The sequence below is a fragment of the Barbus barbus genome (genome assembly GCF_936440315.1).
Source record: "Barbus barbus genome assembly, chromosome: 25".
Classification (NCBI taxonomy): Eukaryota; Metazoa; Chordata; class Actinopteri; order Cypriniformes; family Cyprinidae; genus Barbus; species Barbus barbus.
In genome coordinates, this window is record NC_136753.1 from 30346439 (window position 1) to 30361438 (window position 15000).

Sequence of the window (15000 nt, forward strand, 5' to 3'; positions counted from 1 at the left end):
GGCCTAGAGAGACGGGTGAACACACTGACAGAAGTCTTGACACTCCATTCATGCATTTGTCAGGCATTTTTGTGACCTACACTGCATTAAAGGTGTGTGTGTGATTAGTTCATGCTTTCCCTGGGAATCAGAGCCAGCAGACAGCAGAGCAAACCCCGTTTTGTGTTTAGAGCAAGCCAAGTCTAATATTTAAGTATGTACTTATTTACTTATTTATTAATTAGTCACTTCTTAAATGATTAATTTCATTGTTTGACTCAATTTTTACTAATTTGTGTACTTATTCAACCATTTCCTTGTGTACTTATTTATTTTATTTCATTATTTTATTTTACTTATATATTTGTTTAATCTTGGACTTAGTTTAGTTATTAATTATTTACTTATTTAATTATTGATTTCATTATTTACCTAATGTTTTACTTATTTAACAGTTTCATTATATACATACTTATTAATTATTTGTTTACTTGTTTAATTAGTCATTTCATTATTTTCCTAATGTTTTACTAATTTACTTGCTGTTTTGTTATGTATTTATTTATTAATTTATTATTTTACTTGTTTACTTATTTTGTTTCATTATATACCTGTTTATTTATTAATTATTTAATTATTTATTTCCATGTTTTAATTAATTATTTAAGTGTGTGCATATTTATGTATATATATATTATTTACTTATTAATTTGATTAGTTATTATTTATTTACTTATTGAACTGTTTCATTGTGTACTTGTTTATTAATAATTTATTTCATTATTTTATATGTTTATTTACTTGTTGAATTATTTACTCATTATTTAATGATTAATTGGGCCATTCCGTGTCAACTCAACCAGAGGTCCCCTGCTCAAATGATTTCTGAAGAAAGACAGACATGTATAGTGATGAAAGCCAAAATATTAAATGTCGTCGATGAATATTTACTGAGTAATCCACTATTTTGTAGAGGGGGGTCAGAATAGCAGTTTTCACCTGAGATTCAGAGCCAAATTACAGGGGGGTAAAAGTGACTTCAGAAGGATGGCAGCATCATAATGTTATTTTTACACCGAGATTGTATGTCAGTAAAATCTCTCTTGACTTTAGCCATTTTTGTTGCATTATGTGCCTATAGTGACCATTCAAAAATGGGGAATCAGCACTTTTCAAGTTTTTTCACCAATGTTTGCATGCCTGTAACTCAAGAAGTATTAAAGATATCTTAATGCCCTTTTAGATGTTGGGTCTTAACGAACTTTCCTTTTGGTATCTTCATTTGCATGGCCCTATATGCTTCAGTTCCAGAGATACAGGAATTGCAATATGGCTCCAGGAGTAAATCGTTAAAATGTACACATTTTCAGTGGTCAAAAACTAAATACGGGTCAATTTGCAAAAAATATGATACTTTTCTTTTAAAGAGGAGTGTCTGAAGAACAAATAATGTTGAAACTAGAGATGTACAAAAATATCGGCACCCTTGGTAAATATGATCAAAAAAGTCTGTGAAAATTAATCTGCATTGTTAATCCTTTTGATCTTTTATTTAAAAAATTCACAAAAATCTAACCTTTCATTGGAGAATAAGAATTTAAAATGGGGGGAAATATCATTATGAAATGTTTTTCTCAAATACAGGTTGGACACAGTTATTAGCACCCCTAGAAATTCTTATGAGTAAAATATGTCTGAAGTATATTCCCATTCATATTCACAATTTTGAGCACTCTAGGGTGATTATGAACATGAAATTATCCAGCCATGGCTTCATACTTCACAGAAATATAAATAGGAGGGAAAACAAAGCCCAAATTCCCTTAATCATCCATCATAACGAGAAAAAACAAAGAATATATTTCTGATGTGCAGCAAAAGATAATTGAGCTTCACAAATTAGTGAAGTGGCTTTAAGAAAAGAGCTAGAGCAGTGAAAATCCCCATTTCCACCATCAGGGCAATAATTAAGAATTTCCAATCAGCAGAAAATGTAATGAAACTGCCTGGAAGAGGACGTGTGTCTATATCGTCCTAATGCACGGTGAGAAGGAGAGTTTGAGTGGCTAAAGACTCTTCAAGGATCACAGCTGGAGAATTGCAGAAAATAGTTGAGTCTCGGGGTCAGAAAACCTTAAAATAATTGTCAGACAGCACCTACATCACCACATGTTGTTTGGGAGGATTTCAAGAAAAATTCTCCTAGCTCATCCAAAAACAATCTCCAGCATATTCAGCTATCAGACACGACTGGGACTTCAAATGGGACTGGCTTCTATGCTCAGATGAAACTAAAAAATGAGCTTTTTAGCAGCAAACACTCAAGATGGGTTTGGTGAACACAGGGATAAAAAGTACCCCATGTGTACAATGAAATATACTGCTGTATTTGTGATGTTGTAGGCCTATATTTCTGCTGGAGGTCCTGGACATCTTGTTCAGACACATGGCATCATGGATTCTATCAAATACCAACAGATAAAAAATCAATAAGTGACTGATTCTATTAGAAATCTTATAATGGGCCATGTTTGGATCTTCCAACCGGACAATAATCCAAACACAAACCTCAAAAACAACACAAAAATGGGTCACTGAGCACAAAACCAAGCTTCTGCTGGCCATTCCAGTCCTCTGACCTGAACCCTGTAGACGATGAGTGAGGTGAACTGAAGAGAAGAAGCACCGTCATGGAGCTGTGAATCTGAAGGATCTGGAGTGATTCTGGATGAAGGAATGGTCTCTGATCTCTTGTCAGGTGTTCTCTAACCTCATCAGGCATTATAAAGCTGTTAAACTGGCAAATGGAGGTTTCAAAAAGTATTGAATAAAAGAGTGCCGTTAATTGTGGCCAATGTGTATTAGAGAAAAACATTTATTTCATAATATCCCCCCCCCGTTTTAAATTCTTATTATCCAATGAAAGGTTAGATTTTTGTGAATTTTTAAAATAAGAGATCAAAAGGATTTTTGGGAATTATTTTTTAATTTGGTTGATTTGACACGGAATGACCCAATTACATTTTTAATTTACTTAATTTTTTACTTATTTAACTGTTTGCATTAATGCATTTTGCAGACGCTTATGGATCAATGACGTGACGCCTACATTTTCTGTCCGATTGCATTTTTTCAGTTAAAAATTGGTTTAAATTGTTTTTTTAAAGTCATAAAAAAATGACATACACATGAAGGGCCTCTCCCACTTTAACTTTTCCAAAAACATTAGTTATTTGTAATTTTGTCAAAATATCATGTGGTGCGACCGTCCGGCCGTAACTTTTTTTTTTTTTGTAAACATCTTTGAAATCACCCTAAATTTATTCAGATTAATTTTCTGCACTATTTGGCACGATTTCCAAAGTGTTTTGTAATCCTGTATAAAATTCCAAAGCATTTGTATTTATATTTCCATCATAATATACAAACAAACTTTGTCCGATGATTTCCATTTTATGAAATATCATGTGGTGCAACCATCTAGAAACTACCATTTTGGGACTTTTATGTTGAAATCCATTCAAAGATAGGACTTTGCATCCTATACCAATTTGCCAAGGACCCATGAAAGCATCAAGCAGGTTTGTAAGTCGCTTTCAAATTTGGAAAAAAATTATCTATTTAACGGCTGGTATGTAGTTACCACATTCGGATATCGTGTGGTATGTCCTCAAAAAAACAATGAATAAGTTATTTCTGCAATTATTTATTTTCATTATAAATTTCATAGTGACCTTTTGTGGGAAGATAGCTTGTTTTGTTTAGGTGACCAATTCTGTAAATTTTGACTGAGTTTGAAAATATCACGTGGTGCGACCGCTGCAGAGTGTTTTCCATTATAGATATTTGTCCCAGATTGGCTGTTTTTGTGATTTTCTATTTAGTTGATGGTTTATATACATAAGATACTTTATTTTAGTATAATTTGGAATAGATTTCTATGCAATAGGGGTCATTTCAGGCTGTTTGTTTAATCTTTGTACAATATGAGAAAAAAATGCAAAAAAGAGCATGTAATTTTAGTTTGGTAATTATGTATTTATTAATAACTATTTTAATCTGTTCTACCAGATTATACTGCAAAGTAAAATAAACGCTCACCATAGGCAGCATGTTAATTCTGACCCTGCAGTCTAGCACAAACTACAGAAGTCATTTTCTACTGTAAGAAAGATGTTCATGTTATCATCTCAGAACCTGAGTCAGCAACCTCCCCCTACTCTAAATTGACCTTTCGCAAAGACCCACCCACCTTAGTTACTGTTGCTATGTCCGACAAACCATGGCACTTTTATGCCGTGCATCATGTTCTCTCGCATTGAAAAATGCATCACGGAGCAAAGAGGACACTGACAATCCGCCGACAGACAAGACAGAGCTGGTTACTTTTGGTGTCAAAAAAAGTCTCAGTGTTCAATTTTTTTTTTTTTTTAAGAAATTTAAACAACAAATGCAATTTGTTTGTTTTTTTGTTTCGTTTTTATTTATTTTTTTGGCTCTTTAACATGTCTTGACAGATCGCTGTAGCGCCTCAGTTCAAGCGGCATGTGATCGATCTTCTCTTCTCTTCATCTTTACTAGTCATAGCACGAAATAAACATTAATGAACATCAGAAGGTATCTTGTTTCGACTGTGAAAAGATGTCAATACACACCATTTTTCAAATTCAAGTCCACCGACGTTAATCTACTCTCCTGTCTGGTTTGTTTGTCGGTGTTATAATATGTCAGACTATGAACCAGTTAAAGGAGAACAACTGCACACTCACTTAAGCATAGGCTATTTATTAACCAACGTTTCGGCTAGTAGCCTTTTTCAAGGTATAGTTTCACAAACATGACTTAATATGTCAGACTGCCAGCGAAAGGGTCAGTTGAGCAGCCAATATTGGGCCAAGTACAGAAATAACTGGGGCTAAAGAAATGCCTGCAGTTAATGCCACGTGCTGCACTTTTCACACATGTCTCTTTAAATAGATTTTTAATGATATAAGGTCTTTCTGTCATTTGGAGCGACCGCTCGTCATGTGGTGCGACCAATAATAGCAATAACTGTATTAAATTACAAATAAAATATCTAATTTCTGTGGTTGAAATATGAATCACTGCTACAGTATTCTTAAGTGAATGGTATTTTAAAACATTTTTTATCAGTTTTATGCAATTTGCAGGAAAAATAAGTCTCTTAACTACACTTAAGAAGGCAACTCTGAAATTATAGAACAAAAATAAGACATCATTATTTACAAAAACTCAAATGAAATCCAAATACTTTTTATAAACACTTTAATTACTGAGAACATTTTAAAATGTTATGCATGTTAAGGAAATTATTTCATTTTAATATAAACCATGGTCGCACCACATGACATTTTTTTAAGGCTATGGCCAATTCATCTAAATAAAAAAAAAAACACTAAAATCACTTCATTTTAAATTTTATTATGAATTTGTGTACACAACATTCTTAATGTGTGAACAATTATAGTAGATATTCTTATTGTATTTTAAAATCGGCCTGTCGAAAATTCTTTTACGTCAATGACCCTTATACAAAGCAGCTTGCATTGAATTAAAGGTGTGTGTGTGATCAGTTCATGCTTTCACAACAAACCGTGTGTTTTTGTTTAGAGGAAATTGAGTTTGAAATACAACAGGACATCGTTCTACGTGTTTGCAATAACAAGGCATTCAGTACATAATGCAATTAAAATCTGTGTGTTCAGTCTGAGGGGTTGATGGGAACATGCAAGCGTCTCAGAATCGTCTCAGGTTTTAACGCTCAAACTCTCTTTCTGGTGAATGTGTCGCAGTCATTAGATGATGGGACCCCCGGGGGCCCTTACGCCCTGTGGTCGCACCGAATGACAGATGGACGTTTGATGTGATACTGGAGTCCGTCTTTCAGACGAATGCACCGGCGTCACTGAGCTAATTGTTTTTTAATAACAGATTTTAAGTGAGTGATTCGTCAGGGCCCCGTGAGGTTCTCAAAGGTTTAGACGGCTTCATTCTTTACTGTTGCTCTGAAGTTATAATAATAAAGTCATACTCATACTCTTTCTTCTCGCATTACAAAAATCTAAATTTCATTATATACTTATTTAATATTTACATAATGTAAATAATAAATATTTAAAATATGTGTGTGTGTGGTGTGTATGTGTATATATAAGTATTTATTAATTTTACTTTCTAATAATCTGGCATTGGGTACTGTGAATTGTTGACTGTGATCTTCCTCATTTGTATGTGGCTTTGGATAAAAGCATCTGCTCTATGCATAATCAAGTATTTATTAGTGTAACGTAATATTAATATGTAATTTAAAGAAATAGTTTAATTTAGCTCAAAGGGAATCATTTATGATTTTATAGGGATTTGAACAGAATCAGTGTTACGGCGATTCACTGAACGAGTCGTATAACAAACTCTGCACTGGATATTAAAATCCCAAATATAGTGAAAACAGTATTTAATAGCACAGTAACAAGATCGGCAGATTAAGACATTAACTTGTGAGCACAAAACACAAGATACTTCTCTTTTCAATATAAATAAGGCTTTATTATAAACCTAAGACATAAACTAATCTAACACATGAACACAAGCATTCACATGTTGCAGAAAGAGAGGAAAGGATGAGTTTAAGAGAATGGAAATGTGAAATCTCAAGTTTACAGCAATATGTTCAATGGCATAGACCTGAACAACCATCAATCACTTATTTAACCCTCGCTTTGAGTTTCTCAATGAGGTTAAAATTTATATTAACTGCATCTGATTCAGTTAGACACTGGAGGTGTTACTTGTTTGCTTTGCTAAGGGAATCCCTTTGTCGTCATCCTTGCAGGAAAGGGGTTCCCGAAGTGTCTGATTGGTTGAGGGTTCAGTAGTCTTTGAAGTGAGGTCTGGGGCGTTGGCTGAGGATGCGGAGTTGGTCTGGTTGAAGTTTGAAGCGAGTGCAGTCGGAGCTGGACTTTGCAGCAAACTTACATTACAACACGAAACTCCACGGAAAGAAAAGAAACTGAAGTAAAAGAATAAAAGGATGTTACGAGACTAGGTTGGTTTTCTTTTCATTGTGGTAGCAGCTGGCACGTGGGCCAGAGCGCACTAGAGCAGCGTCAAAACACGGTGGCAAAAGAGAAGAAGAGGAGAGAGAAGAGTGACTAAGAGAGCATTTTTAAGAAGAGGAGGAGCGATGGGTGACTAAGAGAGAGTTTGATGGTGTCCTGAGTTTTTAAACTCTGCTTCTGGACACATCCCCTCTGGTGTCTTGACCAATTAGATAGGCTATTATCTTAGCTAGGGGTGTTCCTTCCATCATAAATCAGCATGTTATCAGTCACATGGTCCGAATTTTACAGGCTCTTGCAAAGTATACTTTTGGACATGATTTCTATAACAAGACTATGATGCATTTGACAAAGAATTGATTGGAAGAAACATTTAAAGCATGCTTTTTCACACTCATACATACCAAACACGCATCTGAATCATTCAGCTATTCAATAGTGATTTAAAAAAACCATACATAATATTTGATTAAAACATGATAATCTAATGTGTGGGTTACAAACATAATATAGGGTATTTCTATGCAGAGAAATAACACGTAGGTCCTTTTAAGATGATTTTTAGTACATATGAGCAGATTGTCTCTGTGAACGAATGACTTTCAGTCTGGTTCTTTGTCTTCTGTGTGTGGAGACCAGCCCAAGAGAGTCTGTAGCTCGTGATTTTCTATCACAGGTTTACATGTGACGGCCATCTCTTTGACCATCAGTCTTGATTACTTGCCCCAAATTTGTCAGTCCTTTTCCTGAATTGGATTTATCAATGTGTTCTTTTGTCTCAATGTTGCAAGCTGTTTTGTGAAAGAGGCTTGCTGGTTAGTTTGCTTGCTTCAGACTAGTTGGCGCTAGGATTTGGACAGATTTATGACGTTGTCCTGTTACAGCTTTGAGGCCCCTCTTTCTGGAATCTCAGCTTCTCAGGTTTCAATGTTCTGATGCATCCTAAATTTGTCTGATTCAGTCTCTGATATTCTACATTAGTTAGTTTATGCGATATGTAGTCGTGTTGTCAGATGGAGTTGAATCAGCTGATAACTCTCACAAAAACAAAAAATCCCATTTCAGAGGGATTGTGTGAGAATGAGCAGCTGACGGCTCATTACTCCACGTCCAGACATTTACATGCTTTTCCCATGGACTTCAAAGAAAACTGTGGTACTAGCTTAGTGCATGTACAAAAACATAGTAATACCGTGGTACTTTTGGTGTTTTTTGTTCTTGAATGCAGAGGAGGATCTGTGAGTTCACAAAGTGAGTACGCTTGAAATTTGTCAAGCATGAAGCAGCGAAGAAAGAAACGACACACAGAAACCCTTAATCTCTGTGTGTGTGTGTGTGTGTGTGTGTGTGTGTGTGTGAGAGAGAGATTAGATAAGCAGTTATGCTGAATTTTCACTCAGCTATAAAGTTTCTGTTGAGAGTTGCTGATTGGAGCAGAATTAAAGCGTCATGCTGATTATTGTATCTCACCAACGGCCCGTTACACACACACACACACACACACACACACACAGTAGAACTGTAGAATTCCTTTCATTCACTGTGTTTCTGTCTGTATGTCAGATATTCCTGCCTTAGTCGCTCTCTATATTTCATGTTTTTGTCAGTCATGATGCTGCAATAAAAAAAAAAGTGTTTATTTTATATTATTTTTTATATTATTTTTAACAAATATTTCATATAAAGTTTGATGCACATTTAAACTATGAAGAAGCAAATGTTTCAATAAAATATTTTAAATATTTATAAATTTTATGTATATTAGTGCTTTCAAACGATTAATTGCATCCAAAATATTTTTTTTGTTTACATAATATATGTATGTGTACTGTGTATATTATGTATGAATAAATACAAACACATGCATGTATATATTTAAGAAAAATGTTGTCTTTATATATTAAATATAAAATAGTATAAGAATATAAGTATATACATATATTTTCTAAATATACTGTATGTGTGTGTATTTATATATACATAATAAATATACACCGTACACATATGTTATGTAAACAAAACCTTTTATTTTTAGGATGCGATTAATTTAACAGCACTAATATATGTATATATAACAGGGCTGTCAGTTTAACGCGTTAACTTAATTTGTTATGAAAAATAACGCAATTAAAATATTTTAACGCAGTTAACGCACTGGCCCCGGCCCCAGACCTGTACGTCATCTTACATTTAATGCAGTTGACTGTTGACGAATATGAAGCAGGGCAACAACTCCATAAATGCTCCTGTATGAGTTTTTGTCTCATATTTATATCATAAGATAAGCGATATCACACGAGTGCTGTTTGTCCCTATTATAACGAGTGCAAATGAATTTATGCAACAGTTCAGTAAATAAAAAGTTAATATTGTTTTATATTTTAAACACAATATTGTCTGTTTTTGCTCAGCTTTGCCAACAAAAATATTACCTTTTGTGCATTTTTGTGTATCTCCGAGCTACACAGCGGTGTTTAGTTTCTGAATGAATCCACGTTTTGAACGAATCGAGTGAATCAATGATTCAGAGAGCCATTTACTTAAAGGGTTAGTTCACCCAAAAATGAAAATTCTGTCATTAATTACTCACCCTCATGTCGTTCCAAACCTGTAAGACCTTCGTTCATCTTCAGAACACAAATTAAGATATTTTTGATGAAATCCGAGAGCTCTCTGACCCTCCATAGACAGCAAGGATCCTAACACGATCAAGGCAAGGAGATCGTTAAAATAATACATGTAATATCAGTGGTTCAACCATAATTTTATGAAGCTACGAGAACTTTTTTGTGCACAGAGAAAACAATTATAACATAATTTATTCAGCAATTCTTCTCCCCGTGCTGTCTACTGAACAGAAGATGGTAACTTGGGTCTGTGGGAAGTCTATGGAAAGTCCACACAATTCACAGGAACAAACGTGTGTGTGTGTGTTTCAGCCGGTGTGCCGTGTTTCGGCCGGGATCAGATCCCAGCATTCAGCGGCGGCGGTCTCTGATGACGAGCGCTCGTGGACGGGACAGGAGAGTCTGTCTCAAGATGACCCCGAGATGTGGGAGCTTCTGCAGAAGGAGAAGGACAGACAGTGCCGAGGACTGGAGCTCATCGCCTCCGAGGTGAGAGTCCACACCACTTTCCGATTAATAGGGATGCCCTCTAATAGTCAACTGATCGTTAGTCGACCAGAAGATTATATCTTATTAGTCGCTTATGGCAAGCTCACACTACATGATTGAAAGACTAGCCGAATCACTGTGTTGCTCACACTACGCAACAAGATTTCTTCTCAGCTGTAGCCGTCTTGTCATAGCGGCGCACATACTACACAACATAACGCTAACGAGATGCACACACTACAAAACATTCAGTGAGGAGGCGTTCCCAACCATCAGCGAGAAATTACAGCGATTATAGGCCATATCTTCAAGCATGGACGGTCAGCTGGTCCTTCAATTGGTCTGTGCAGTTATTTTATCCGAAAGAAAGAAGAAACTACGACAAAAGGGAATATAGAGAATTTATAGAAACAATGGCTTGGAAGACGTGGACAACAAGGACTGTCAGTTCTGCAGAAAGAGTTGGAGGTAAACAGTACAAAGAAACGTGGTATTATATACACAATCTATGCATTTGTTAAATTTATTTCTAGTTAGTTGATTTGATTATTTTGTAGCTTCGTAAACATGCATAAGACTGTTTATACCATCTGCACTGTGATTGGCTGGATTAGTTCCACCTTGTCATTGTGTCGCTCGCATTACGAGATCAGTGGCGATAATATCAAACAGATTTGAAAATGTCCTAGCGTCTGTGATAGCTCGAGACCGGTTCAGATCACGTTGCTGACCTGCTCATACTTAACGAGCTTCGGTGACCACAACGAGCACCAATTTCGAAGTCACTCAGTCTGTGACTAATAGATTGCTAATGGCTTGTCTGTGGTAATACAGTACATCAGGCAGGACATCCAAACGCTCGCCTATCATTCATCGACCTCAAATATGACCTGTCATCTGAAATATGTAAGTATTAGCAACTTTACATGGCCGCTCAATCTAATATTAACCTAGAGAAATGTGCGCTGTTCAAGTGTCTTTGTGGAGCGCGCTCACTGCAGGACAGATGGAGGCGCCGGTGCGCTCACTTGCTCTTAAAATACTCTTTTTTTTGGTCACACAGATAATAGTAATACATTTTTCAAATCTGTAAAGACTCTACGTTTATTTGTGTGCACTCACAATAACAACAAAACATAGGGCTTTTGTAAAATAATGAAAGCAAACAGGATTTGTTTGTTGTGTATTGTAGTTCATTTGTGTGTTGTAGACATAATGTAGTGCTGGTTTTGCTTTAACACAGTGCCCAAAAATGGCCTTAAAATCTAAATATTAGTGTTATTTTTAAAGTTTATTTATGCATTAAGCAATACTTGACCTATGCACATTGTTTTCAAATCAAACCATGCCTATCTTCACTGAAAGTTAATGTGCATTTTAACCTAATCTGAGTTGGTTTTATTCTGTGTAGTTTTATTCATGGTTATTGAGGACGAGGCGCCATGCAACCCGTCCATGTTGATATCTATCTAATTTAACAAGCTTACCAAATAATAAATGAATGTTCATCAAATGACTAATTCTGCATCAGACATAACCAACTCTTTTTAGTTTAGATTGTTTTATAAGTGTTTGTCCTCCTTAAATAAGATTATAGTTGTGCTGCATTATATTAACTACATTAGTTGCATTCACTATTGTTTTGATATTATTTATATATTATCATAGTATTTATTTAAAACTTTTTAGTGTTTATTTAATATTTTCAGTTTTTATTTTAATTTCATATTAAGTTTTAGAAATTAGTAATTGTTTGTGCTTTTTTATTAGTTTATTAATTAATCACACATCAATTTTGGCTGAGAAATTCCCCCCTAAAAGGATCATTTAAAAAGTCTTGGAAGGCCAGTAGGTGGCGTTGAGTCACTGTTTTAATGAGGGAGTCATTGAATCATTCATTCAACCAATTTGTTCAAATGGCTGATTCATTCAAAGTGACTGTCTTTATGAATGAGTCATTGAAACTAGCGTTGCTTTCGTCAACAAAAATAATGACTAAATATCGTCGTCAACGAACCTTTATCACGTGACGAAGACGAGACGCAACATAAATCCTGGTCGTGACGATGACTATAATTAAATGTATAATGCAATATTGTTGACGAATAAAAACGAGACTAAATGTGGTTTACAAAATAAAAACTATGCTAAAATGTCTCTTCATTTTCGTTGACCAAAACGAGACGAAATGTTATAAAGTTATTTCGTCTCGTGTAGTCGGCCCATCGGTCGAGGCCGGGCTGAAATGCACGGCTCTAGCGTTCCTCTCGGTAGAAATCTCGTTTAAGAGAGAACAATAAAATACAATAAAATACAATTTTCGTCGACTAAAACTAGACGAAAATAGTCATGGATAATTCTGACTGAAATAAGACTAAAATGCTCAGACTTTTAGTTGACTGAAACTAGACTAGACTAAAAAGAGTATGGACGTGACTAAAACTAATAAAAACTAAAATGACAGCTTCACACAAAGACTAGACTAAAACTAAAATTAAAACAGGCCGCCAAAAACAACACTGACTCACTCGAGTCGCTCAAACGGCTGATTCATTGAGAAACTAAACAAGTGCTTCTTTATGAATGAGTCATTGAATCACTGACTCACTCGATTCATTCAAGTGGCTGAATTATTCAGAAATGAAGCAAGTGACTCTTTATGAATGAGTCACTGAATCATTGACTCACTTGATTTGTTCAAATCTGTGGATTCATTCACTAATGTTGATCAGAGACGCTCAACAGTTCTGCTGTGGCTTTGATTGGAACTATTTTCATTGGCGAAATTGATTAAAACAGAAAATTCTTGCAGTGATGTGTCTAAAATATAACACACTATGAACTAGTTTATTGAACTGTTGTATGATATCAACATCACAATTGCAATGGTGCAGATATTGGGGCGAGACAGCACTCCTGCTGTTGTGATATTGATGAACTATATCATATGATATAAAAATATAAGATACATTTTCATCCAGGGCTGAATCAAAGTGAATACGGGAGTCTCAAGAATCATTTTATCATTTATTCATAGCTAACTGAAATTAATGAAGGAATGGAGTGATTATGAATAATAAAGATATGTGAGGAACCAACACACGTGTGTGTGTGTGTGTGTGTGTGTGTGTGTGTGTGTGTGTGTGTGTGTGTGTGTGTGTGTGTGTGTGTCTCAACAGAACTTCTGCAGTCGTGCGGCTCTCGAGGCTCAAGGTTCATGTCTTAACAACAAATACTCTGAAGGATACCCAGGAAAAAGGTGTGTGTGTATTTTTTGTGTATTAATTTATTCAAAAATACATTTAAAAACACAGTGGATTTAGTTATTTTAAATCCAGCTGAAGAGTCTGTACACTCTTAAAAATAAAGGTTCTTTATTGGCATCAATGCTTCTATGAAGGACCTTGAACATCCGTTAAACAAAAGGTTCTTTATAGTCCAAACGGGTTCTTTTAGATTTTTTAAATGTTCTTCAAAGTGGTTCTTTTAGGAACCGTTCACTGAAAGCCAAAAATGTTTCTTCTATGGCATCACTGCAAAAACAGTGGAACCTTTATTTTTAAGAGAGTATAAAACACTGGCAAAAATCACACATTCACATGCTGGAAAATAATGCACCTCATGCTTCAGTTTTAGCTGGAAACGGTGAAGTGATGTTTATATGAAACCATCATGAATCCTGATTGAGGATTGGAGATTAAGATTCTTTTAAGATAAGTTTTCAGGAACCAAAACAAAGGTTTTACACTTTTTTTTTTAAAGGATATTCATGAAGAAAAGAATTATCTTCCAAATCTTTATTTATTTATTCATTCATTTATTATTATGTTCTTTTTTTATATTTAAGTTTTTGTACTTTTTAGAATATATATGTATTTACATTTTTGTTTTTAATTTATCTATTTTATTTATTTGTATTTATATGTATGCATTCATTTGGTTAATCATTAAATTTAGTTTAATTCATCTTTTATTTATTTTTATTTGTATTTATTGTTATTTTTCTCATTTTCTGTACTTTTACTTAATTTATTTGTTTTTTTTATGTTTTTTTTCAGTACTTTATTTCTATTTAATTTCTCTGTATGTATTATTTCTATTTGTATTTATTGTTATTTTTATTTTATTTACTTTTACTTATTTATAGTTCAATTGTTTTTTATATTTTTGTTAACTTTATTTTTATTTATGTTATGTATTTATTTGTATATTTTTTTTATCATTTTATTTACTACTTTTAGTTACTTATTTATAATTATTTTTTTATATATATTTTTAACTTCTTTTATTTAATTTGTCTATTGTATGTTTTATTTTTATTTGTATTGTTATTTTTATAATTTAATTTACTACTTTTACTCATTTGTTTTTTTTTAACGTCTTTATTTGTATTTTTTATGGGTTTTTTTCTGGTTAAGAGACTGATGGCTGGTAAGTTGATTGGATCACAGTAGTCTGATGCAGTTCTTTTATTTGTGTGTGTCTGTGTGTGTGTGCGCAGGTATTACGGCGGTGCGGAAGTGGTGGATCAGATCGAGCTCTTGTGTCAGAGGAGAGCGCTGGAAGCGTTTGACCTCGACCCGTCTCTGTGGGGCGTCAATGTTCAGCCGTACTCTGGATCTCCGGCAAACTTCGCTGCTTACACGGCCGTCCTGAACCCTCACGAGCGCATCATGGGTCTGGATCTTCCCGACGGCGGACAGTGAGTGACCCCCCCCCCCCCCTCTCTCTCTCTCTCTCTCTCTCTCTCATTCAGTCTCTGCCTCTCTCGCCCATGTAATGAACCCTGTGTCTCCATCAGTCTCACTCACGGATACATGTCTGAC

General features: G+C 34.7%; 1 protein-coding gene across 1 annotated transcript in view; it reads left to right on the forward strand.

The window, feature by feature from the left end:
* LOC306845017 (serine hydroxymethyltransferase, mitochondrial-like) overlaps positions 1–15000 on the forward strand; it is a 45563-nt gene that overhangs the window by 15824 nt on the left and 14739 nt on the right. Inside the window, exons 2-5 of the mRNA XM_079377511.1 lie at positions 9998–10174; positions 13354–13433; positions 14676–14876; positions 14976–15000. The exon at positions 14976–15000 is cut by the window's right edge and continues 57 nt beyond it. Coding sequence (XP_079233637.1) covers positions 9998–10174; positions 13354–13433; positions 14676–14876; positions 14976–15000 — 483 coding nt within the window. The remainder of the gene's footprint in view (positions 1–9997; positions 10175–13353; positions 13434–14675; positions 14877–14975) is intronic.